This window comes from Mandrillus leucophaeus, unplaced genomic scaffold, assembly GCF_000951045.1.
Source record: "Mandrillus leucophaeus isolate KB7577 unplaced genomic scaffold, Mleu.le_1.0 Scaffold760, whole genome shotgun sequence".
NCBI lineage: Eukaryota > Metazoa > Chordata > Mammalia > Primates > Cercopithecidae > Mandrillus > Mandrillus leucophaeus.
In genome coordinates, this window is record NW_012108253.1 from 1322300 (window position 1) to 1349337 (window position 27038).

General features: G+C 38.0%; 1 protein-coding gene across 2 annotated transcripts in view; it reads right to left on the minus strand.

The window, feature by feature from the left end:
• The window catches only part of LRRC16A (leucine rich repeat containing 16A), a 371092-nt gene that overhangs the window by 132105 nt on the left and 211949 nt on the right, over positions 1–27038 (minus strand). For both annotated transcript variants that reach the window (XM_011966488.1, XM_011966487.1), the window contains exons 12-17: positions 19338–19424; positions 13145–13248; positions 9897–9974; positions 9644–9720; positions 6560–6664; positions 1548–1617 (exon numbers count right to left, since the gene is read on the minus strand). In XM_011966488.1, the coding sequence (XP_011821878.1) occupies positions 1548–1617; positions 6560–6664; positions 9644–9720; positions 9897–9974; positions 13145–13248; positions 19338–19424 (521 nt within the window). The remainder of the gene's footprint in view (positions 1–1547; positions 1618–6559; positions 6665–9643; positions 9721–9896; positions 9975–13144; positions 13249–19337; positions 19425–27038) is intronic.

Here is a 27038-nt window from a genome sequence, read left to right on the forward strand (position 1 = left end):
AAGATAATTAATGTGCATATGAAAATTCCACAATGTAAGGTTAGTTTTTTTAGGGTTCTATTGTCTGGGTTTTTTTTTTTTTTTTTTTTAACAATATGTCTTTCTGTATTGTTTTTTGCTTTTCTTTTTTCAAAACAATAAGACTGTTCAATCACATAATTGGTGTTCACTCCAGCTTGAAACTAATGAAAAATACTACACTAACAATTTATATGGTACAAATTCAGACTTGTCCATTTCTAGAATTTTCATAGAGGCAAAGCATTAATTTTACTCAATATTTAGTATTGGCTTGGTGCCTGGCATTTTGCTAGGAGATAGGGGAAATACAAAATATAGTATGACATATATACTGCCCTCCAGAAAGTTACATCCAAGCATACAGGAGTTAATTTAATACCTATGCAAGGTACGACTGGCGCTTTAGCGTCCAAGTATATGCTATTATCATTAAGGGTTAGATAATTAGAAAAGATCAAGATCACAAACGGCTGAAGCAGGCAGGAAAGAAATTTGGCAGACAGATAGGAAACCAGCAAGAGCAAACAACTTTTCTGTGTACCAGATACCCTAAGAAGCACTTTTCAAAAAGAACTCCTTTAAACTTCATAACAACCCCTTGGGAGTGGTACTATTATCTCCATTTTGCAGGCACAGAAATTGAGACTTAGTGATATTAACCAATTCATCCAGGACTGCATAGCCTAGGAGGCTGATGCACGTATGCAGGAGACTGCACGTGAGTTAATTCCTCAAAGAAAGGGAGGTCTTGGGGAGGTGGAGGAAGAGGGACATGGTAGGAGTGCTGGGGAAGAGAGAACAGTGAGTGTAAAGGCCCGGGAATAGGAATAAGGAGACTTCTATCTCCTTTCCTGGGAAGAAGTGGTAAAGTTTGACATGTTAAGTCAGGCTCTGAACAGGCCATATAGTTTGTATCTGGGTATCTTCTTACTAGCCACACAAAGTAAAAGTTTCAAACATAGTAAAAGTTTAGGTGTCCTGTAAAATATAGACACTTTAGTCTCAATTCTTCTCTATGAGCTCTTTGATAGGAAGTGTTAGAAATTGCTATACTTTTTAGAGGTATGTTAATTTTCTTGTTTTAAATCAAGATATTACAAAGTAAAATTAATAAGACAGCCATTCTCTTTCACGCTCTACAAAATCCAAGTTAAGTTATACACATTTATCCCCTGCAACAAATGCTGCATGTTTCATTTTCATGATGGCAAAGCAAGTCTATGGTTTTATATCTCAAGGCTTCATCATAAAATACTCAGCCATCCGGCACCAAGAATGGAACAACAACAGCAACAACAACAAAACCCAAGTCATTAAAACCATACTTGAAAGTTTTCTAAATGGTGTTCTATGGCTGTCTGTAGAAGAAACTTGCAAAGTACAGAATGTTATAAACTTGTATAATGTATTTTTCTGCTTCATTTACACCCTGTGGAATCACACTATCTATCACATTTCATCCAGGAAAAAGACAAAGCGGTTGAGGCTATTATCTATTCCAGTATACAATCTAAGGGTGTTCTTACCTCACAGTTGCTGAGATCCAGAGAAACCCCCTTCAAGTTATGATTACAAGCCAGGCCCAATAACAGTGCTCTGAGGGGAGGAAACACATATATTAGATACACATTCCACACATTGCCCAAAAGAAAAAATGTAAGCACACTGAAGAAAGTCTAGAGAAAGCAGACTGCCTTTTCTGAATCACAGGTCAAGCACCAAGCACCCTCTTACTTTTTAAAATGCCAACTGCATTTCTGCCTCACAACAACAGTGAAAGACTGACTCTGCAGCATTCTTTTGCCTGACAGGCAGTGAGCCCATCATAAATGTAAAACCTGGCAGGATTGCTATTCCTATGCAAATAAACCAACAGCACACCTCTAATTGCATATTGAAATTAAATTGTGCTCATCACAGATAAATTCCCACCTGCATCTGCTTGAGAAGAGCTTTAATAATGTTTAGAATATTATTAAGCAATTGTTTATTAGAGTTGCAAAGTAAAGCTAGTTTTCCCTAAGGAACATGTAAGTGAGGAAGTCAGGCTCCATACTATACCAAGATGTGAAATTACATCTAGATGACTTTATTAAATGACCTACAGTAGCAGGTGGGCAAGGGTATAAAACAAAGCACATGTCTTGAATCGCAGTCCAGGATCCTGCCTGTCCAACTACCTGCTGAGCCGGGACAAATCATATATCACTGCTCTGAAAAGGAATTTTCTCATCTGCAAATTGAGGAGATTAGACTAATCACTTGGATCCACTCTGACAAGTCAGTCCTATAAAATCCAACACCATCAAGCAAGCTTGAAACAGAAAATTCACACATGCACACACAATCACTAAATTATACTAAGTGGACAGAAGACCCTAAATCAGACTTTGTGAAAAACACAGAAAGATGGTTCCTGCTCTCAAGCAAGGAAAACAGATAGGTATGCCAATAACTCTAACACAAGGCTGCCAGTGGTAAGTACTAGAAGAGTGGAACCCAGGTATTTATTAACTGGGGGTGACTACCTGTTTTCCATGTTGCCAGGAAAAGGACCTCTACTCAGCATACCCCAAAAATACCCTAGGGTAAGGGTGAGGTGGGAAGGTAGGGAATTATTTTATGCCCAAGTCTCTGAGATTTTCTTTTCTAGTGATTCTCTGGCTTTACCTACTAAGAGAGAACCCAGCAGTGGCATGGAACACACAGGGGCTTGGCTGCCTCCAGCTATGAAAACCCACCTCCTCCCGCTCCCTGACCCTGTTGGGAGGCTGGAAGTAAGTGCCTTCCTTTTCACTTTTTAAATTCAGTTCACTAGTCCCTTATTCTAAAACACTGTCCTATGAGAAAGGCTGGGTATATCTCATCTATGTACTTGCTCAAATACTTATTAAATTGCTTCCCTTTCCTAAAAATTACTTATGTGCCCTTTCTTTCATGGGGGCAGTATTGAGTCACTGAAAGCGCTGGAGGCTGAAAACCAAAAGGCCAGTCCTCATGTCCCAGCTCAGCGGCAACTGGTTGAATGACCTTAAGCACATCACTTTTTGTGTGTGTCTTAAGTTCTCAGCAGTAAAATGAGAGAGTTAGGATATTACCAAAGAGGCCCCTTTTATTTCCAATATATGCTGAGTTTCTAGGACTTAGACACATATTTCAACGTTGTATTTTTATGACGCTTAGACGGAAGGAAAATACTTCCTACTTTTCTCACATGTGAATTAAGGCCAAGAAAACAAATGATATGCTTTAAGGCATTTAACTACAGAAGGCCAATGATTAGGAGGCAACAACTCATGAGACTAGTGAAAATAAATAACCCATAGAAACTGTCCCTAGTAAAATAAAAGAATAAATACAATAAAGCATACTGGGCACTGGGGAAAAATTCTATAGCAAAATATGATGTTTATTTTAACCTAATGATGGCAAAATTGCCTTAACAATCATCTTCTAGATCCCCAATCCCTATTGTAAAATTGCTTAAGAGAACAATTTGAATTTAATTCTTCCAGCTCTAGATCAGTGGCACTAGTTATAATTTCAGGGTAGCACATTCAACAGGTTTATGAAAAATACTCAGCCAGAGAGATGGGGTCAAAGAGAATGGGTGCCACATGGCAGGGAGAAAGGGGATGTCCAGGAAGAAAGACTTGAGGGAGGGAAAACGAAAGACCAAGAATGAGCAGTAAGCAGGAACTCACACTGCACTCTGAGTGATGCTGGAGCAACGAACATCCTTGTGACACACATGGACCAGATTATTCTAGCAATTTTAGAAAACATCAAGGAACAGCGTCACCATGTTCTCTAACCTCCCTTGAAATACATTAACATGGACCAAAAAAGGCCTCAAAGGAAAATCACAACAATAAAGTAAGCAGTCATATTCTTTGTCTTCCTTCCCACCTCCACCTCCCACAAGACACTCTACTTCCCCAATTTCCTTGTAAAAGAATCTCAAATTAAGTGGGAAACTTGCGGGGAAAAATATTGTTATGTCCAAACTTAAAGCGTTCTCTCAAAAGTAATTGTGTTGTTTTAGTTTATTCTCTCACTGCTACTAATCCCAAACCCTTAGAGAAACAAGGGTTTCTGCCCCTCTTGGTGCAGTTGAAGGCGGAATGAGGTAGGGAACACTGCTGAGCCCATGACAGCTGGTTGAGAGCAGCAGACACTGCTAGGCACTTCCCAGAACCCACTCTGGGTTCTTCCTCTTTACTGGAAGAGCCTCCCAGTGCAACTTCTCCCTTCTGTCTGATCCTGCTTTCTCGATCCCTCTTCACCGATGGCAATCCCAAGAGAATGTCCTTATAAATATCCTATTTGCTAATCTCCATCTCAAAGTTGGCTCCTCAGGAAACCCAATCTCCAATAGTGATTTGGGGCAAATTACTTAGCTTCTCTGAGCCTCAATATCCTTAGCTGTAAAATGGGGATAATGATACCAACTTCTCATCACTGTTATCAACATTAAAGGTGACAGGCCATATGTAAGCACCCAGCACAGTGTCTAGTTTAGGGTAGTACTGTGCAAATTCCTTTTCATCCTCACCCTCTCACACATAAACCGGAGAACTTCAGTTTTGTGTTCTTTTCAAATAATTATATCACATTAAATGTGTATGTGGAATTTTATTTACATAATCTTCAGCCATGAAGCCTTTCTCCCCATATTAAAATTTTTACTGATTAAAACACAGAGCTGAAGAGACTACTGACTTAACATTATCAAACATTCACACCAATAACATCAGGTCCAAGATTTAACAATTACAAAATATCTCTGAAGTACAACATTTACAGGTATACTTGTGCAACAAAGTACATTAAGTCCAGCCTTGTTGCAAAGTGAAACATTCCACAAAATCAGTTACACTAACCAATAAAATGTTACTCTATATTATACAAAAGTCAACAAGATTGAAAGAATTAAAAAAAGAAAACTATTTGAATATGCTAATTTCCTGCTAATACATTACCAGGACAAGGACCCTCTCTGGTTTTGCTTCCTACTCTGCCATCCAGTGTCCAGCACATTGTAGATGCTCAGTATTACTTGAATGAATATGTAAATGAGTATGATTATAATGGAACTTTAGAATATGATTCTCATAGCTTTCTTAATATCCATACAAACAGCCAAATCATGAGGTGTTTATTATTTGTGGCTATTATATTTAGGGATCCCAAATATATTAACTCAACATTTTTTAAGCCTGCTATAACATAACATCAGACTTTTTTTTTCAGCACTTGACTAGATCTACTTTTTTTTTTTTTTTTTTGAGATGGAGTCTCACTCTGTCGCCAGGCTGGCATGCAATGGCGTGATCTCGGCTCACTGCAACCTCTGCCTCCTGGGTTCAAGCGATTCTCCTGCCTCCAGCCTCCTGAGTAGCTGGGAATACAGGCATACACCACCATGCCTGGCTAATTTTTGTATTTTTAGTAGAGACAGGGTTTCACCATGTTGGCCAAGCTGGTCTCGAACTCCTGACCTCAAGTGATCTGCCCACCTCGGCCTCCCAGAGTGCTGGGTTTACAGGCATGAGCCACCACACCCGGCCTGGATCTACTTTTTTAAAGGCATCCATTGTTTTGATCATCTGGTACTATATGAAAACAATAACCTCATACCTCTTAAAACAGAAATAATAAAGGAAAAGAAAAGATAATTTATAAATTAAATGAAGCTTAATTTTCTAGTAAGATGAATAGCAGACATTAATTTTAACATTTCATACACATTATAAGTGAAAAATTAAATGCTGATTTACAGTCAGCTGGGAAGGGAGAAATCCATGCATATAACTGAGCATATCTGACAACTTTCATAATCATTACTTCAAAATACCTTCTTTAGACTCAAAGAGAATTTGACCCTAGAGTCAAATTCACTGAACTTGTACAGTAAACTTTTGACTATTTCTGGCAATAGTGAACGGAAATCTCAAGGATAATAAATTATTCTCAAACCTCAATTTAGCTAACAATTTTAACTTCACCACTATACCTACACTAGGGATATTAACCCATAAGTTGGCTGCCAAATAAAAGTGCCAAATAGCCCATACTAACCTCAGTAATTCAGAAACCAAAGTAGCTAAAAATTCATTCTGTTGCATACATACAATGTGTTTAGAGTTTATTACTATTAGTAGAAAGATTTAGAGTAAATGTTAATGAAAACACGCACATACACACACACACACACACACGTGAATATGCCTGAAATGGAATGAACAGAGGTTAATATAAAAGCAATAGTAAGTACCTGGGAATACAACTTTTGTAGATCAGTGACTCCTGCCAAGGTCATAAACCAAAAGATGTTTTTTCTTAGAAGATGCAATAATATCAATAGTGCACGATGTATTTTTTAAAATTTTAATTTATTTTTCTGCCCCACAGTAAAAAGGTATTCTCATCTGTGGTTTTTGTCTTTGGATTATATATCTTTCTCCCTTCCCTCAAGCACATTCATAAAAACAAGTTGAACTTTAAAAGCTCTGGAGAAAGTGAATTAACCACTCACTTTAAGGGCTCAGGAGACAGTTTTGTGCCTGAAAGGTTGATGTGCATCAAAGCCAGAGAACTACTAAAAAATTGCTTGAAAGATGGAGGTACTTCTTTTCCTTTCCTGAAAAAAACACAAGAGTTATACAAGCGGTTATACCTTCATCAAACATATTCATTGATTATTCAGACACTATGAAATCTACAAATCAGTCATATTCTCTGTAGAAATTTAAAAGTAAATAGAAACAAATAAATGTCCAAAACCTAAAGCCATAAAGCCAATATTATTAAAGGAACCACTTAAGTGAGGTAAAGAAATACTTAGTTCATAAAATAATTCATTGCTATTCTTCATATCCAATGAATTCATTGTCTTTTACCTCTTGATCAGGAAACTCCATGTTTGGAATTTTTAAAAATAGGAGGTCAGAGAAGATGTATATTTCTCACCAATTTAAAAGCTTTCCCACTGGGTGGCACAAAATGTTAGAGATCAATACCTGCATTTGGCAATATTTTTAGATGTAGCAGGTTTCACACGCAACAAGATTGTGATCTGATGTTGAGCTAAAACAGCACAGAAAGTCCAAATGGCATGAAGCCTGCATTACAAATAGCCTATTCAGCTACTATGTCCATACCACAAACCTAATCATTTCAGGCCAACTATTAGAACAGTTAAAGACAAAACTACAAAATAAAATGGCTATAACCTCCGAATACATCCCCTTGCTATTATGGAGAAAAGTATGTGGATCAAATCATACAGCCCAATAATGAGGTAGCATCCACACTATATGATAAGGGTTTAAGAAAAACAGGATTTAAGAGTCCAAGATGGAATCTGAATGAACACTTTGCTTGCTCTGTTCTATCTGATAGAAATGATGGAAGGATTGAATAAGTCAGTATATATAAAGCACTTAGCTGATGCAGAGTAAGCACTCATTTAATGACAGTTATTCATATTCTGTGGAGGGACTCATGGAATCTCAGGGCAGAGAGCATCCTAGTGGTTTAGCTCAATCACATAATATTCAATAATATTTAATGTACAGAGATCTGGGAAAATCTGTCAATATTTGACAGTTTTTTTTTTTTTTTAAGTTTTAAAACAGGACAATTGAAGGCTATTTGAGAAGAAAAATCGAAACAACAAAAATCTCTATCTGAGAAGATGAAAAATAAAACTAAGAGGAAAGACAATTCTGGTAGACTGCGTGATATAAGAAATCTCAAACAATTCTGTTTCCATATGGTGGAACAATGTAAGCTTGTATATTTTTGTTCACTTCCTGCTGAGAAAATACTGTTAACTTACTCTAAACACATTTCTCCTCCTACTACTCTGTCTTAGTGTTGAGTATTCCAGTGTTTCCAAATATTCACTGCCCCTTTTTGAAGGAGGATGATGCTTCATCCCTCCACTGACAGCAGGCTTGGCCACGTGACTCTCTTTGGCCAGTGAGACGTGAGCAGAAATGACGCGTGTGACTTTCAGAGAGAAGCCTTGGGAGCCAGTATGTGCACTGCCATGATCTCTTTTTCTCTGCTATATGACTGTGAATGTTCTAGATAGGAGGCCACTCTGCCTCCTGGAGTGAAGGTTATATGCCAGCCCACAATGGACACGTCACAAAATCACTGTTACTGAAAGCCATGGACACTGGGGGAAAGGGGTCACTGTTACTGTGGAACAATCTAACTTATCCTGACGGATACACTTATGAAATTATCTGTGAATAAAAGAATGAAAAGCCTGGCTGACAATCCACACCTCAACGTAAATGCAGTAATTTCAACAAAATTACTAAGGGCTTTCTACAACTATATCTAGGTAAGGTATTAGGTATTAAACAGTTTAATCACAACCTTTCATGTGGAAGACAAGACAATTTGTTAGCGCAATTCTGTTCTATAAGCTTAACAGCTCTACTGAAGACCAGTCATCACAGAATTCACAGTATTGTGAACTCAAAAGTGCTGATTATACAAAAACCTTTATAGTCTGTGCTTTCATCTTGTAACCCAGTTCCCCAGTCAATTACTGCTCCACCAAAGCATGGCTTTATAAGCTGGCTTCAAATATATGAGTTGACTAGGTTTCAATTAAAACTCTCAAATGTTCCCCAAAATATAGTTACCATGGAAAATTCTACTTTTCCCACCATTATATTTTCAGATGTAACACTCCCTAACTTTAATCTATGGAGGTATTTGTGGCATATTTTTGCTACTGTACAGATTTAATCAATATTGAAGTAATAAAAAATAGTACTTTAATATACAAAGTAATTGATTTGCAAGGCACAATTATGGAATAAAGCATGCTACAAAACTGAATTTTCCAAATAAGTGAGGGTTATCCTTTTAAATATATAAGGCCTTTACAAATTAGCAAAAATAAAAATATTTCTAATATTAACCAATACCCATATTATTTAAAAGCATATAATAACTAAATATATTTATAATTTATGGTCATAATTATAAATGCCAAGTGTTGAACTGTATTAATTATTTAGATATTCCCAGATTCCATACTTATACAACCCATGTACTCTTCATAATTCCTCTGATAATTCCTCTACAGTCTCTTTGCATTCTAAGTTGCTACTCTTTGTGAATCCTTGCTGCTTCTAATCTACTGCCTTATTCTGCAAACAATTATAGTCAGGCGTATATAAGTGAAGTAGTCAGACTGGCCCTCAATTACTTCTACAAGTAAAATTGCATGACTTTGAGATAACTATTCTCTTTACTCTCCAAAAGTAGTTTATACCTATATCCAACCTCATTCATGCAAAATACCTATAAAAGTTTCTAAAAGGGTTTTTCCCATATTAAGACAGATTGCCTGACCACATACGAGAAATACTGCGCTATCACATAGTTCACGTAGGCAGGCTGGAATTATTGATAAGAACATTAACCTACATTAACAAAAATGTTCAAGGCCTAACATTCATAAATAATGCTTAAAGCCGCCTTCTTTCATACACAATATTCACCCTTTATCACTCCGTTTTCCTTATCACTACAAGTTTTTCTCAGAAAAAGACACTTCCAGATGACAATGAGAGCAGAAATAAATCTATACCGGTGAGAGAAGACAGTTCTGGAGAGGTTGAGCACAGCTAAATATTGAAGGCATCCACGGAGAAGAGCTCCACAGACCTGAAAAAGAAATAAGGTACTCTTCTTTTCAAATATTTCTAGGTCCAAGAGAATCTTTTATTAGAGGTCCCCTACATTCCATCTAAATAGCTCTTCTGAGACCCCTCAGAGCAATATATATATATGTGTGTGTGTGTGTGTGTGTGTGTGTGTGTGTGTGTGTGTATTAAATTTACCATGTCCAGGGAACATTCGGTATTGGATAAATCCAGATGAGCAATGGCATTTGGCTGGGCCAAAAAATTGTACATGTGCTGGAAAAAAAATAAAAGATACATGTTAGGATTCTAGAAACACATATACACACAATGCAAGTTAATGTTTTAAAAGGAAGTTCCCAGAATTTCTTAGACCATTCTCTGCTCTTCCCAAGGGGATTACCAGAATTTTCTGTCATTCCTTTACATTCCCTGATGTGAAAATCCCAAGAATAGTTAAAATTATGTTTGAGTAAAAAAGGCCAAATGGAATCTTGAAAACCAACCCCCCATTTTGTTACACATGACTTAAGTTTTCCTGATTAGTTTAATTTTTATTATACAATTTTGGAACAGTGCTAATTCATTTTAACTCCTGAGATTAAAATACCACCTGGACTGCAGTCACTCTATCAAAATGCTAATCACTTTTGAAAGTGTTTGCAGAACTACGAATCTGAATTTGAACCATAAGATGGTCTCAGGCTATCCTCTCTTCTGTTCAACATAATGATTTTCCTACCCTTAGTTACTTCTCAAAGCTAACAAGAATGACTTGGCAGTAATATGAGTGCATTGAAAAGTTTTCACTAATAGCTAAGACACTTCCAGTTTCAGGGGGTCACAATGCCTAAATTTCCCCAGTCCTCCCATTCAAGGCCATCAAAATAATGAAACTGATCAACAGATCAGTTCAACTGAGATGTTGAACATCAACAGAGATGGAATTACCCTGTATGTGTAGCAACTGCCAGAGCCCACCCATAAGAAACTGAGTCCAAGCTCCCTGCCACCAGGCAAATAGCTTAATTCTCCTCTGCTTCACTGGATACCACTGGATACTTGCAAAAACAAGCAAGCTTATACTGAGTATGTGCTTGCAAACATTTACTATGTGTAGCAGTTTGGCTATATGGTGCTTCAGAAGAATCCTATCAAGGAATTCAGAAGAGCAAAAAAATAGCCTATAAACACTTAACACTTTAAAATAACCATACACATAGAATGACTTTTCTTTCTCCCCTCCCTTCCCGTCCTCCCTCCCTCCCTCCCTCCCTTCCTTCCTTTCTTTCTTTCTTCTTATTCATTTATTTACTTATTTATTTTAAGACAGGGTCTGGCTCTGTTGCCCACACTGGAGTGCAGTGGTATGATCTTGGCTCACCGCAACCTCCACTCCCGGGCTCAAGCCATCCTCCCACCTGAACCTCCTGAGTAGCTGGGATTACAGGCATGTGACACCACACCTGGCTAATTTTTGTATTTTTTGTAGAGATAGGGTTTCACCATGTTGTCCAGGCTGGTCACAAACTCCTGGACCCCAGAGATCACCTGCCTTAGCCTCCAAAAGTGCTGGAATTCTAGGTGTGAGCCACTGTACCCAGCCATAGAATGGATTTCATTATGAAAAGTTTTGATTCAGAAAAGTCATTTTGCTCTCACATGAAGATCCTCTGCCTCTCTCTCTGTTTGCCTGGCAAAAATTGTCTCAAGAGACTTTTAAGTTTACTGTGGCTTTGCTCCCAGCCACCAGCTGGGGGAGCTCTTATCACCATGAAATGGTGACAAGACTATTTGGCCACACTTCTCCAAAGAGGCCAGGCCCTGTTAGGCTGCTTTCCCTGAGGGCACAGGGTCAGGTAAACTCCTGCACCTGCTACCAGGCTCCTGGAACTTTCGTCTTTCTCACCCACTCTCCCTTCCAGCCCACTCTCACTCAGGCCTCATCGTTCCACTCCCCAGAAGCAAGCTACAATAGGACCCACCCTGGCCAGAAAAAGAAATCTTGAGCTATTTTGTTGTTTTAGGTGACTATTAATGTTCCTATTTTAGCTGAATCTTAATAATCGTTAGCCTCTCCTTTCACCCTTCCCTCTATTCTTCTACTTTGCCACAGTATTATTTTGGTGGTTTCATATTGGCCTCCTTGTTTTATTTTGGGAGGGAGCAGATTTATGAACCGTCAGTGAAGGTAACAACAGAAACTGGAAAATGAATTGAAAAATCATGGCACACCAGGAATCAAGTATCATTTAAATAATTTTAAGTGCAAGGGAGAGGAAAAGGAAAAAAAATACAAAAAGGCCTTCATTTGTACTTGCTGCCTTACAGGTAAACCAAAACAAGAGAAGTAAGAATAAATTTCACAGTGTTTTTCAGCCCTGTGGCAAAGCAGTGGATTGCAAATTAAGGCCCTCCAAAGATGGCCACTGGGTGTGGGCCATGTTGTTAAAGAAACAATTCTTCTAAATTCTATCTTGGTGACCTGAGGGGAACATTCGCCTCATATGGAAATGAGATCATACCTAATCCACTGTGTCAAAGATCTGCCAAATATTACATTATTGATTCAGTTACATCAACAATTTTATTATAATTGAGGGAGTAGTTTTTGTCTTCACACTCAAACTCTGAAGAAATGGCCCCAGGTTATGTGTAGACCACTCTTCTCCCTATTTTATTCACAGAATAGACGAGTGCTCAGGTTTCTCCCAATACTCCCTTTCAATTGTAACCTATAAAAACACATCAATCTTCCCAGTAACAATAAAAATAATGAGAAAGTTCAGTTTATGTCCCCAATCTTCCCTACCAGGCAATTTTAACCTGTAAGCTAATGGGTTTTTGTTGTTGCTGTTATTGTTTGATACGGAGACTCATGCTGTCGCCCTGGCTGGAGTGCAGTGGCGTAATCTCGGCTCACTGCAACCTCCACCTCCAGGGTTCAAGCGCTTCTCCTGCCTCAGCCTCCTGAGTACCTGGGACTACAGGCACATGCCACCATGCCTGGCTAATTTATGTATTTTTAGTAGAGATGGGGTTTCACCATGTTGGCCAGGCTGGTCTCGATCTCCTGACCTCGTGATCTGCCTGCCTCAGCCTCCCAAAGTGCTGGGATTACAGGTGTGAGCCACTACGCCCGGCCCCTGTAAGCTAATGTTTTTAAATGAAGAACAAAAATTCTTCAACAGCATTACTTCAAAAAAAAAATGTGAACTTCAGCATCATTAAATGAGAAAAAAAATAACTGTGGTGATATATGACATTTAATTAATGAAGGCTCTGGAATTTTCAGTAAAACACTTCGTAAGCTAGTAACTAAATAATTCAAAGGTGTCATGCTAAAGAGAGAGGCAGGGAAACGCGCTACAAAGTCACGTTTAGAATTATTCCAGGCTTACTAAACACAGCTTCTTTGAAGATGGAATAAAGAAAGAAAAACTTACTGAGAGGTCATCTCCACGAAGGACGTTCCCTGAGAGGTCGAGATGGACAAGGGTAGAGGCGGTCAATGGATTGGCACTGAGTGACTGAGAAAGGCTGTTCACCCCTGCAACATCAAGAAAATCCAGGCTCAGTTTGCACTCCAGGAAACAAAATGAGGTTTGTGTTTCTATAAATGGCCCAACAGTTCCATCAAATTGCAGGACTGAGGTTAACCATGAGCACTGTCCCCGAAAGGTGGCGCTATGATTGTGTCTCCTTTTGACACACCCTCAGGAAGAACAGGTTGGTCAAAGATACAACCCCCTCACTGAATCGGAAGGAGTAATGAATTGGTTTCCCTTTGCTCCATGTCTTCTGATGTGTCCAAGGACAGAAAGGATTTTAATCCGAAGCCTTAGAATGATGAAAGCAATCTAGTTGACAATGTTTATCCTTCTCTTAATCCTGCCAGGTGATTCTTGAGTTAGTGCCTGGTATTTAAATGATGCATGTCCAAATTCAGATAATTTAGGCTATTTAAAGTATTGGAAAGTTAAAAAGAGAAGTATACAGCTCTTCTTAAATGTATTATGTTCAAGGAAACATTTGGATTAAAATGGATTTCACAAAGAATCAGGAGATGATCTGTATACCATGTAAGATGCAATCACAAGGAAAAATGTATAATTAACATTCTATACACTCTTTACACACAAACATAAATGGCTCAAGTTAACATAAACTGAACTAAACTGACAAATCCACCTCAGAAAACAAATAATGAATATGTGAGGAGGCTGCTTATTCTGTATGGATAGACCGAAGTTCTCTTATAGGTGGGTAACAATTATTGATGGGCTCGCTAGTCATGGTTGTCTAGTGGGCCACTTCTTTTCAGAAGGGAATAGGAGCTCTTTGAGGTGTGTCATTATCAAATGGGAGCCCAGAAGGGTCTAATCACTCACTGAGACTCAATCACTCACCACAGCACTGATGATTTTACTTAGCATAATGTGAATGTAAGAGATAGCAAAGCTCTTCGTGTTTCTACCCAAAAGTCCATGGTTCCAAATTCTATACTTTAGAAATATGGCTATTTCTTAATTGGGTACACTTTTATAAATTATTTTGTTTTTCTTAGTTTTCAGCAAAATTTTTTGAAAATCTCAACCTATCAAACTGAGACTCAAGTTCTTAAGTCAATCACTCTAAAGAGAACCAGGAAAAGGTTTTCTTTCCCCTCCACATTTGGGCAGACCCTTCATGGAGAAGAGGGGCCAAGGTCAGGGCTGCCAGTAACAGACAGTTCTGGTCATAGCAGCAGGATCTGGTGAGGGTACTACAAGAGCTATGGGTTGCAGGTAAAGCCTCCCACTGGAGCACCTCCCTGATGTGAGCTTAGAACGTTCAGTGTGGGGCTGATAAAGAGGCCATTGTCTTCCCCAACTTCAGAGAGTTATAATAAACTGATTCTAGTGTGTGTCTGATAAAGGTTACTGAGCCATTTCTCAAAGTGGGTGCACATTTGGGTGGGTATACAGGAGACCGAGACTTCGAATAAAAAATATTTAAGTGCAAAGAACTTCTTGGCTGTCAACTCACCATTTACTAAATGCTAATAAAATGCTGGGAATTAGGAGATAAATATAAATAAGATCTTTTTCTTTTTACCCTCAAAAATTGCAAAGACCATTAGGGAAAAACTTAGTTAGACTCTGCAATGAAAAGTCAGTGCTACACAAGGAATATTCATTCCAATAAACCTTTACTGAAATCCCACTGTGTACCAGGCAGGGTCTTCTGAGATACCATCTTACTTGCTGAAGGCCAGTGGAGCGGGAGACACAGACAGCTGAATAATCACTATCCAGAGAGGCAGTAACTATCAATGGGGCAAGAACAAGAGCTTGGCAGTAGAGAAGCAGGAAATGTGATTAATTGTGTTAGATAAGAGGAACGTACGGTGGCTTATAACAAAAGGTTATTTTCCGGAGGTTATCTTCTATAACTGTTTAAATGACTAACTTCCTTTAGTTTGTCCTGATATTAGTATTAATGTATTTTTTAATGGAATAATTGAGTCCAAAACATAGGGCCAATATCAGATTCTCATCAAGAAAATCATTTGTAAAATCATTTCCTTACTGAGGTATAACAAAACTCAATAAATAAATTCCAAAAATAGAAGGCTAAATTAGTCCTGACAGCAAAATGCTCCTTGACAAGTGCGGGCACTTGGCAGTTGTCCAACATCTGAATAGACTCGAGAGAGCATCATGTTATCAGCTCAGCTTCATGCTACTGAAACAGCACGAACGATTTCCTCTCCTGCCCCCTGAGCCCATGTTCACAGGAGGCCTGTGTTAATAAGCCCACGAAGAGTGGAGAATTATAAAAGTATAGACCTGAAAAAAAATCAAGGCTCTTACAGCCCTAACTAAACACATTTACATGCCTTTCTCGATTCTGGCTGTCTAGCGATTTTGACCATTCTCTGTTATTTATTATTGTAGTGTTTACAGCTGGAAAAAGGTGGTACCAGATGGCTCTGCGCTGACATAATCTGGCAACCAGCAGGACATTTGCTAGAAATCCAGAAAACTATGAGTTAGTTAACATCTGAGCTAAAGAAAGGGTATTTGGAGGCAGTGGCGATGTCATGGGGAGTTTTTTTTTTTTTTAATCTGTCTTGCATTATCGAGCCATGAATATAAATGCTAGTCTGATTCACCAGAAGCTTAACACTGCAATGTAACTCCAGTCATTTTAAATCTGCGTATCTTTCAGATCCTATGTGAAATACTTCAAGAAGTCAATTTTTTTAAAAAAGTAAACAAACATTTCAAGATATTTTTGTCCTAGGGCAATTTGAAATTACTCAGGCTGGGCATGGTGGCTCATGCCTGTAATCCCAGCACTTTGGGAAGCTGAGGCAGATGGATCACCTGAGGTCAGAAATTTGAGACCAGCCTAGCCAACACGGCGAAAACTCGTCTCTACTAAAAATACAAAAATTAGGTGGGCATGGTGGCACATGCCTGTAATCCCAGCTACTTGGGAGGCTGAGGCAAGAGAATTGCTTGAACCCTGGAGGCAGTGGTTGCAGTGAGCCAAGATCGTGCAACTGCACTCCAGCCTGAGCGACAGAGCGAGACTCCGTCTAAATAAACTAAACTAAAATAAGATAAAAATTCTTCAAGTCATGTTATAAAACAATGCTAATTCTTAAAACACATATTGTAATATATACATATTTTATTGCAAGTAAGAAATAAATGGGAGGACCCTTATTTGTAAAGGGTATAGGCAATGTGGAGCTGTCCTCATCATAAGGAGGTGAAGAAGCCCAGTTTTGCCCATAGGACCTCCCCACTGTTACCAATCTAAAAGGGACAGGGACATCAGGGAGAGGTGGCACTGAAGGTCCTCAGAACCAAACTTGCCCTCAGAAGGATAAATGATCACTACATCCTTTTATTTGTTATATAGTAATGAACAGATGAATTAAAATAAATATAATCAAGAATTATTAATATAACCAGTTTTCTGTTTTTGTTTTTGTTTTCTAAAGAGACAGGTTCTCGCTCTGTCACCCATGCTGCAGTGCGGTGGCACTGTCATAGCTCACTGCAACCCGAAACTCCTGGGCTCAAGCATCTTCCTACCTCAGCCTCCGGGGTGGCTAGAATTAAGATGCAATTCATATAATCAGGTTTTTTAAAACCACTCTATCTTATAAAAGACTTAAACTAGACCTATGGAGCACACAATAAATAATGAATGCTTTTAATATGTACAGAAGTCATATAAACTTTTTTTAAAAAGATTAACACTATAAACAGAAAACTAACAAAGGATATAAACTTAGTGATTTCCCTAAAAGAAATACAAATGACTAAGGAACAAGGGACTTCAGAGGGGGTCTGCCTTGTTATTTATACTTTTTAGTATCTTCTAAATCTTTATCATAAATGTGTACTACATTGATAATGATCAGAAAAAGGTTTATATAAAATGGATTTGCTGAAGTAGAACAGTGATAATGTAAAGGAGTTAAACTTAGCTGTAAGATCTGTAGATGGCTTCAGGCACTAGGTCGGAAAACACTGACTCCCGGGGAAATCCCTTTGGTAATGTATTTTCATGCCTTAATCTTAAATATGTGTGTATAAATGTGTGCACATAAAATCATGGTACTTATGGAACTAATCTCAATTTCAAACCATTCTTAATTTAACTGCATGTTCAGAATAATGTATGATGGTATGGATATAAAATCATGAAGGGATGACTTTGCTTTACTCATTTATCCAAGGCACATTCAGTGAGAGACTGAGAAGTGCTAGGACACAGCAATGAATGAGGCAAAGCCCTTATTATTCAGAAATGTACAGGCTAAGTCACAATCAAATGCGATGGACACATGCTAAGATAGAGGAATTTACAAAGAACTATGGAACACAGAGAAAGGGGCATCTAGTCATACAAGGTGTGGTGAGAGGGGGTTGTCTGAGAACGTTTCAAAGAGAAAGTGAGATAGAAGCAGCCAGGCGCAGGAGCTCATGCATGTAATCCCAGCACTTTGGGAGGCTGAGGCAGGCAGATCACTTGAGCTCAGGAGTTCGAGACTAGCCTGGGAACATGGAAACCCTGTCTCTACAAAAAAATTAGCTGGGTGTGGTAGTGCGTGTTTGTGGTCCCAGCTACTTGGGGGGCTGAGGTGGGAGGATCACTTCAGCGCAGGAGGTAGAGGCTGCAATAAGCCAAGACCATACCACTGCACTCCAGCCTGGGTGACACAGCAAGAACCTGTCTTCTAAAAAAATGAAATTAAATTAAAAATCCACCTCCAATAATTTTTTTTTTTTTTTTGAGACAGAGATAGAAGCTGAATCTGCACAGGACGCACAGTACTTCATGAGACATTCCAGGTAAGGACACTAAGGTTGCTCCAGGTAGAAACTGAGGCATATAAAAACATAAGACAGCTCAGGATGATGATAATTATGATGATGGTGGTGGTGGTGGTGGTGCTGGTGCTGGTACTGGTGGGGGTGACGGTAGCAGTTTACTAAGCACTTTGTGACAGAAACCATACTGTATGTATATTAAATCATTCAACTCTAACTATCTGTGTAGAAATAAGATACTGTTATTTCTGTCCTACAAATGAGGCACCTGGGAACAAAGACATTATATATAAATGCATGACACATAAGTAGAAAAGTCAGAATTCAACCTTGGGCAATCTGACTACAGAACTGACACTTTCAACCACTATACATACTGTTTCCAAAAGACAGTGACTTTCTTAAGAAATGGCAAGATGTTCAAGAAACTTTTGTTAAACAGTAGTCCAGGCACAGTGCCAGGTGCTGCAGATAAAAAGATGAGAGAAGCACAGGCCACAAGGAGAGCCCCAGTGTAGCAGGAAAGACACAATATTTATACAATGTTACATATGTGATCTTGAATACAATGGGAACAGTCATTGATTCTGTGTGGCCTTGGGAACAGGGAACACATCTCAGCAGAGTTTATCACAGATAAACAGTTTTATAAAACAAACTGAACCTCTCTGAGAATATTTGGAGATTAAAAAAATTTTTTTCAGGCATCCAGGGCAAAATGTGAAGATATACAAAGGCACAATGAATGCAGGATAATTTCTAATATTATTATTGTGGTGCTGCTGTGGCAAAATAATAACAGAATTGACAGGATTTGATGGAAAAAATGAAGGTGAGTGAACTTATGAACTCACCTGGAGAGAAGATAAGGAAATCTCTAAAGACAGAACTACAAAGAGGGGAGCTACAGTGGTGATCCAGCAGTTAGGCCCAACAGTTTTCTGTAAAGCAGACAGTCTGTCTGACAGTTTGAAAGGCCAACTTGTTGAACCAAGATAAACACAACCAGGTGCATCTAGGAATGTGAGGCAGGAGGATAGAGGCAGACAGGAGAGTGCTCCCTGACTCAAAGTTTTAAAAGTTAAAGACTACATGTACATATCAAAATTATTCTCTACACTGACAGCATTTCACTTCAGAGCATCAAACATTGAATTACATAATGTCTTTATCTTCAAACTGCCAGACTAATATAATAGATATATTTTTAAATGTAAGTACATTTACAAATAATTCTAACTAAGGTAGCAGGCACAGCAGAAATATTTCAGACACATTGTTAGGTAAATAAGAAATACTGTACCTTTAGGTGATAATGAGGTTTTAGATAAATTTAAATGCTTTAATCCCTTCGGGAGTTTGGCAAATTGAATACTTAAAGAGGACACACCTGAGAAAGGAAAAAAGCGATTAGAATTTTCAAGTTCTTGGAATTGCATTTTCTACAATGAATGAAAATTAATTTTGATTCTGAATGAAGTGATCATATTTTTCTTTCTAATATCAGACTTTGTTTTCTAACCATTTACCATCAAGCCCCCTTTTCTTTCTGTCCTACCTACAGGGTAAGAGAAGGGGAAGATATCTTACTCGGCATACAACATCTGAAACTTTTCCATTGGCGATACTTTTCTTGGGGCCAAGTGTCACTCTTTTTCTCATAGTTCTAGTTAAAATGCAAATCCTCTTGGAAAGGATGTTAACTCCTTTTCTTTTTAACCTCTGTCTTAACGAGTTGATCGCTCTTCTAGATGAGCAGATGTATGCTATTTAATTATTGTCAAGAAGAATGGAGTAACATTAACTATTCTGATAACGGCAGATGGATTCCTATACTTAATTGGCTTACAGCTAACAACCTCATAAAGAGCTTCGGAGCATGTTTTAACTTCTTAAAAGTAGATTTTGTAACTTTGGATAACTCACCAGGAATTTACAGTATTTAAAATCGGATATCTTCTAAATTTAATAACCAGAGTGGGAGATTGAGAACACCAGCTCACCCATCCAAGGACTGCAATGAGCATAGACTGTTTTCTGGGAGGAAATAAGTAATACACAAATGTATGTCCTTCATACAAGTCCTTCAACTGACCTCCTGCTGTAGATGAGCCATCATTTCCCCAGGGGCATATTCTTCAGAAGGCTCCTAAAACAATGTTAATTCCTGCTCCCTTAGGCTAATTCTCAAGCTTCAGGCAGCAAGAAGAAATTACTGTGCTGGTTGCTGTCCTACTATATAACCCCAAATTATCTATAAATCTTATCACAACTTCTAAGAAACAACATGGAGGTCATGCAGCTAGAGTAAGCCTCTACATGGGCGTTTCCCCTAGAATAGTGGGTGTTCTGGGAGCCTCTATTTCCCCACTGTGTTTCCACAGTCAAAGAAGTTTGAAAATCACTGGATTAAATCACGTTAAACAGGTTTTTATCTGATTATTTCTAGAGACTTGAATATGCTAATCCATTTTGTAAATTACAAGAAGAGGGCAGCCTTGATATTTAGCTGATACACTCTTGTAAAAAAAAAAAAAATAAGTGACTAACAAGTTGATGGAGGAAAGGGGAAAGACAGAATAACTGTTAAAACTTGATTAATCTAAAAGGCAAAAAAGTGAGGAAAAAAGGGGACAAATAAAAAAATGGACCAGCACTTTGGGAGGCCGAGGCATGTGGCTCACAAGGTCAAAAGATCGAGACCATCCTGGCTAACACGGTGAAACCTTGTCTCTACTAAAAATACAAAAAATTAGTTGGGCGTGGTGGTGGGCGCAGGTAGTCCCAGCTACTCGGGAGGCTGAGGCAGGAGAATGGCGTGAACCCAGGCGGTGGAGGTTTGCAGTGAGCCAAGATCGTGCCACTGCACTCCAGCCTGGGTGACAGAGCAAGACTCTGTCTCAAAAAAAAAAAAAAAAAAAGAAAAGTAAACAAATAGAAATACAACTTTTCACCCAAATATCTGAATGATTACATTAAACATAAATTTATTAAATATATTTAATTTACATTTGTATTATTTTAAAATATTATGTAAATATAAAGATTCAAATTACAAATCAAAGATGATTTACTTGAATAAAAATATCAAACGTTTTCAAGAGATACACCTAGAGATATATGTATTCAGAAGCGAAGTAAAAGCATGAAAAAAGAAATGCTACAAACACTAACCAAAAGAAATCTGATGTAGCTGCAATGAGACAATTTAAATTTTAAGAAGCATTACTAAAGATAAATGGAATATTTCATTAATTAAGAAGATACAATTACTCTAAATCTATGCTCTCATTAACATCATCTGAAAATATATAAAATAAATCTGACAGTAACAAAAGGAAAATACATACATTATTACATAAACACACACATATATATAATAATAGAAGTTTTCCAACACACTTCTATTAGTAGCTAATAAATGAACAGAAAAAGTCAGTAAAGATATAGAGAACATCAAAAGCATAATGAAAAAAGATATAATTGATATATTTAAAATGCTGTACCCAGTAACTACAGAATACATGTCTTCAAAGTCCACACTGAATATTTTCCAAAAGGAATCAGATACCGAGCCATAAATTTAGCAAGTCTCAACAAATAATAGAATGTTCCTTAGTACTGTGAATTCATACATAGAATATTTGTACACTCTCTGTTACCACTACTGCAGTTAAAATACGAATTATAACAATAAGATAATTAGAAAATCCCCAAATAATTATAACATAAGCAATATATTTCTAAATAACAAAAGAGCCAAAAATCACAATGGGAATTTTAAAGATCTTTTGAGTTAAATCTAAAAACTATGGTATTAAAATTTTTGGGATCTAACTAGAGCCATGCCTAAAGATAAATCAATAGACCTAAATACACATTTTAAGAAAGATGAAAAACTGGAAAGTAATTATCTAATTATCCATCTCAAAAAATAGCAAATTAATCCTCACCCACCTCTGTAAACAGAAGGAAGGAAAAAAATAAGAAAAAGGGAAGAATCCAATTAAATAGATAGCATCCGTAAAAATAAGTAAATTTAACAAAGTTGGTTCTTTAAAAATACTAAAAAAATTAATAAACTCCAGCAAGACTGGTAAAATAAATAAATGAGAAAGAGATCAAATTATCAAAATCAAATCAAAAAAGAATGTAAAGATCTTACAGGCATTGAATTATAACTTGAGGGTATAAACAAATCTGTAAGTCAAAAAACTATCATTTTAATAGAAAGGAACAAATCCCTTACAAAAAACATGACAGACCAAAACTAATGTAAGAAGAAGTAAATAATCTCAATAGTTCGCTATCTATTCAAGGAAACAAATCTATTATTAAAAAATCTCTCCATAAAGAGAAGCAAAAGAAGCCAAACACAAAGGAGTACATAGGCAAAGAACAGGCAAAGCTCATCCATCATGAGAGAAGTCAGGGCTGGTAATCACTGGGGCAAACCACAAGGTAAGTCTGGAGAATACTGGGAACATTCTGTCTCTTAATCTTGGTAGTGGCTTCTGGGAGAAACAAAAGGCCTCTTCTCTGTTAGAAAGCATACAGATTAGAACGTTGTAGATGTCAGAGGATAGGTGAGTAAAAATTTTTACAGTTCCACCCATTTCTATAGCTTTCCTGGAGAGTTCAGAAACGCTAAGAAAAGTAAGTGAAAAAGCAAAATACAATGAAGTATTTCCATTTCAAACATAAGGCTGAGAGGAAAAGACTTGGAACCAAGAATATAAGAATATAGGGATACTGGAAAAAATTGAGTCAACACTTCTAACTTTTAAATGCCCTAAAATCTAAATCTATGCCTTTTTCTTTTTTTTCCCCCCAAGATGGAGGCTCACTCTGTCGCCCAGGCTGGAGTGCAGAGGTGTGATCTCGGCTCACTGCAACCTCCTCCTCCAGGGTTCAAGGGATTCTCCTGTCTCAGCCTCCCGAGTAGCTGAGACTACAGGTGCGTGCCACCACACCCAGCTAATTTTTTGTATATTTAGTAGAGACGGGGTTTCACCATGTTAGCCAGGATGGTCTCGATCGCCTGACCTCGTGATCCACCAACCTCGGCCTCCCAAAGTGCTAGGATTACAGGCGTGAGCCACCGTGCCCAGTCAATCTATGCCATTTTAAAAATATTGCTTTACCTGTTTAACCATGAAAATATCAATTATCTCATTTAATCCTTAGAACATTCTTATTTGGTAGGTACTATTATTTATATTTTTAATATAAGGAAGCTGAGGTATAGAGAAGGTAGGTAACTTGTCCAAGAACACTTAGCTAGAAAGCTGTGAAGCTCGGAATTAAACCCATGTGTTTCGACTCTGGGACTCATTGATATACACTGAGACATGAAAGATCTAAAACACCAAGAAAAATAAGCAGGAACCCTAGAATCTGTAAGTCTCTTGTCTTATTTAGAAGATCAAATCAGAGCCACCACCAAATAGCTGGGAAAAAATATGAGCATACTTCAGGTTAACAAAAAACACTAGAGCTAGGATTCTAAATGGTGTCTAAATGAAATAATCGAATTTGGAATAAAGTGAGTGGAGGAGCCTGGGCAACACAGTGAGACCACATCACTACAAAAAACATTTAAAAATTAGCCAGGTGTGGCAGTGCACACCTGCAATCCCAGCTACTTGGGAGGCTGAGTGGGGAGGATGGCCTGAGCCCAGGAAATCGAGGTTGCAGTGAGCCATTATTGCACCATTTTACTCCAGTCTGGGCAACAGAGTGAGACCTTGTCTCACCAAAAAAAAAAAAAAAAAAAAAAAGAGAGGAGAAGAAGTGAGGACAGACATTTCTGAAAAGGCTAAAATCATAAGAACTAAGGTAATTGGGACAGATAACTAGGAAAAACAGAACACAGAATTTGTAATGCTTAGAGAAGTAAAGCATAAATGTACATATATTAGTATTAGAAAACTAAAACCAAAGTTTCCCCTAAACGACGCACTCTGACATTTCTGTTCTATTCTACTGCTTTTTTTAAAAAAAATGCTTGTCATGAACTATTAAATTGATTTCACGGCCAGCTAATGGGTCTTGACCCACAGTCTGAAAAAACACTGTGTTAGATGAAGACCATGAGCAAGCTGGTGAACAGGCATGGCCTGGCAACAAGGATAAGAATAGCCTGTGTATGTGTGTGGTCTGTTCACCATCTTGTGTGGCTCTTGCAGAAAGAGAACAGTAGGGCAACTAGCATTTGAAGGATTACTCATACACATTATACCTCTGCTTACTAAGTCATACTCGAACCTCCTTTACCACAACCCCCTCAGCAATCAGAAGACTACAGGCCTGGTCCTCTATACATAGATGTGAAAATAACAGTTTTGCTGCATCAACATTCATATCATACAACTCTTGGAGAGTTTCCAAATAAGTTCCTGAGTGGAAGGTTTAGGTACAAAACCACATTCCATTTGCTGTGTAAATTCCTCAGAATTCTTGGCCACTTAACTGTTAAGACCTTATCTCTTTTGTTTTTTTTTTTTTTTTTTTTTGAGACAGAATCTCTCTCTGTCGCCAGGCTGGAGTGCAGTGGCACAATCTCAGCTTACTGCAACCTCCGACTCCCTGATTCAAGCGATTCTCCTGCCTCAGTCTCTCGGGTAGCTGGGATTACAGGCACATACCACCACACCCAGCCAATTTTTGTATTTTTAGTAGAGATGGGGTTTCACCACGTTGACCAGGATGGACTCAATCTCCTGACCTCATGATCCCCTCGCCTCAGCCTCCCAAAGCGCTGGGATTACAAGCATGAGCCACCGTACCCAGCCCCTTGTATTTCTTTGAGCTTCCTTACAAATAATAGTCCTGGCTTAGTCTTTTTTATATTCTGTATAACTTAATTACAGACTCCTCCTTCACCCTTTTTATTACTTTCAAACACAAAATACCATCACTGAAAACCTTGGGAACAAAAATTACTAAAAGTTTTCTCTAGATTGAAATTTCAGTAAATATTTTACACTCATTTAGATTTCTTGTGGAATTTCCATCCATGAGCAGAAAAGTTACCAATCCTTCAGGTAGTTAGCCTGAATGAAAAGAAAAAAGAATTTGTGTTCAGGAGGCTCATCCTGAAGAGTAAAGAAAGATGGGAGATACGAATGTTGGCAGTTGTCTGTGAGCACTGGCAAATACAGCAATGAATGAATTTAGAAGGGGCAGAAATGAGAAAAGTCTTGGTCTGCGAAAATATTTTCAGGATGTTAAAATTTGAAGGTATATGAGCAGAAACCACACTACAGACTTGGCAGGAATATTCAAGGCTATCCTTGGAATGATTCATGATGACAGCACTGGTGAACGGGCTGCAGCTAGATAAAAAGACACAGGTCTCAGAAATAGGAAAGCAGAGGGAAAAAGTAGGCAAACATCATCTTTGAACACATGGTCTGACTCTATACAAAAGAAATCTCTCAAACTTCACCATAATTTTCAAGTGCAAATAAAAAAAACTATACAAGAGAATTAAGATTGAATACAATCAAATAAATCAAATTCAATTTAAAGAAAATATCTGTTGATTGTGGACCAAGTCTTACACTAGATGCTTTGCATCTTAGGGAACAAGGAAGGGGAGACAGAAAATCCAGAAAGTGGGGATGAGAGGAAGCAAGGTGCTGAAGCATGGGGAAAGAAATGTCCACCTCTAGTTCTCATGTGAGCAGAGTGAAGTAAGTGCTATTACGGAATTTTACATGGGAGCTCCAAAGTGAGGGCAAGACAAAGGAAACTGCACCTGCGGTGACAAGTTGTCCAATGTGGCTGCACCTCAGAGAACATGAAGTGGACAACAGGAGAGAAAACAAAGGGCCTCAAATTCATTCTTCCTCTTCCATCTCCCCAAACAATGTGTGGTATTTTAGGTCTGGCTTCTTTCACTTAACAGTGTTTTTGAGGTTCATCCATGATGTGGCATGTGTCAGAATTCCATTCTCTTTTGAGTAGTATTCCAATGCACATATTATATACACCATATCTTATGTAACCACTCTCCAGTGATGAACATCTGGGATGTTTCTACTTTTTGGCTATTATAACTAATATTGCTACAAACATTCATTCACAAGTCTCTGTGTGGACATAAGTCTCCTTTCACTTGGGTGATACACCTAGGAGTAGAATTGCTGGGTTATATGGCAGGTTTGAGTTTAACTTTTTAAGAAACTGTCTAGCGTGTTTTGCATGTGGCTGCACCATTTTACACTCCCACCAGCAATGTAGGAGTTTCCATCTCTTCACATCCTTTCGAAGACTTATTTTGATTATTGCCACACTACTGCTTTTGAAATGGTACCTCACTGTGGTTGTAATTTGCATTTCTCTAAACACTGAGAAGTGTCCCCATCCTGATCCATCTGAACTCTGGATTTCATTTGCTTAAGAACCTTCCTCAAACAACTACCTCCCTCTACAGATTTTTTCCTGTATGTTGATAAATATAACTGAGTCCCTCCCATCTTAAAAACAAAACCAAAAATAGCCCTTCTGTCTATAAAACGGTGATCACCATGATTTCTACTTTGTCACATTCACCTCTCTGTAGTATCTAATAGAGAAACATTTGTTTTTCCTAAGAATTGAGTATACCCTAGAGAAACTCCTATTCCAGTACTACGCATCCATTAATTTCAGCTTTGGCTTATTCTATGAGGGTACTTTTTGCGTGATCTAGCTTTCTAATTCAGTCTCGACCTTCCTGTAGATTCACTACTTTAGATGATGACAAGTTACCCTGGAGATTTTTGCTTGAATACAACCTAGGTATCTTTGTCAGCACCAAACAATGACCATATTAAGGACAAAAAGAAAAACTGAACATCTATATCAGTATCTTCAGCTCAGTTTAATAATTAATACTCTTCAAATATAACATTGAAAGGTGAAAGGCCGTATTCAACAACCTGGAAAACATCTGCAACAGAAAATGAAAACAAAATAGTCCCACTAAAGATAAACCAATTCCTTCTTAAACCTTGTC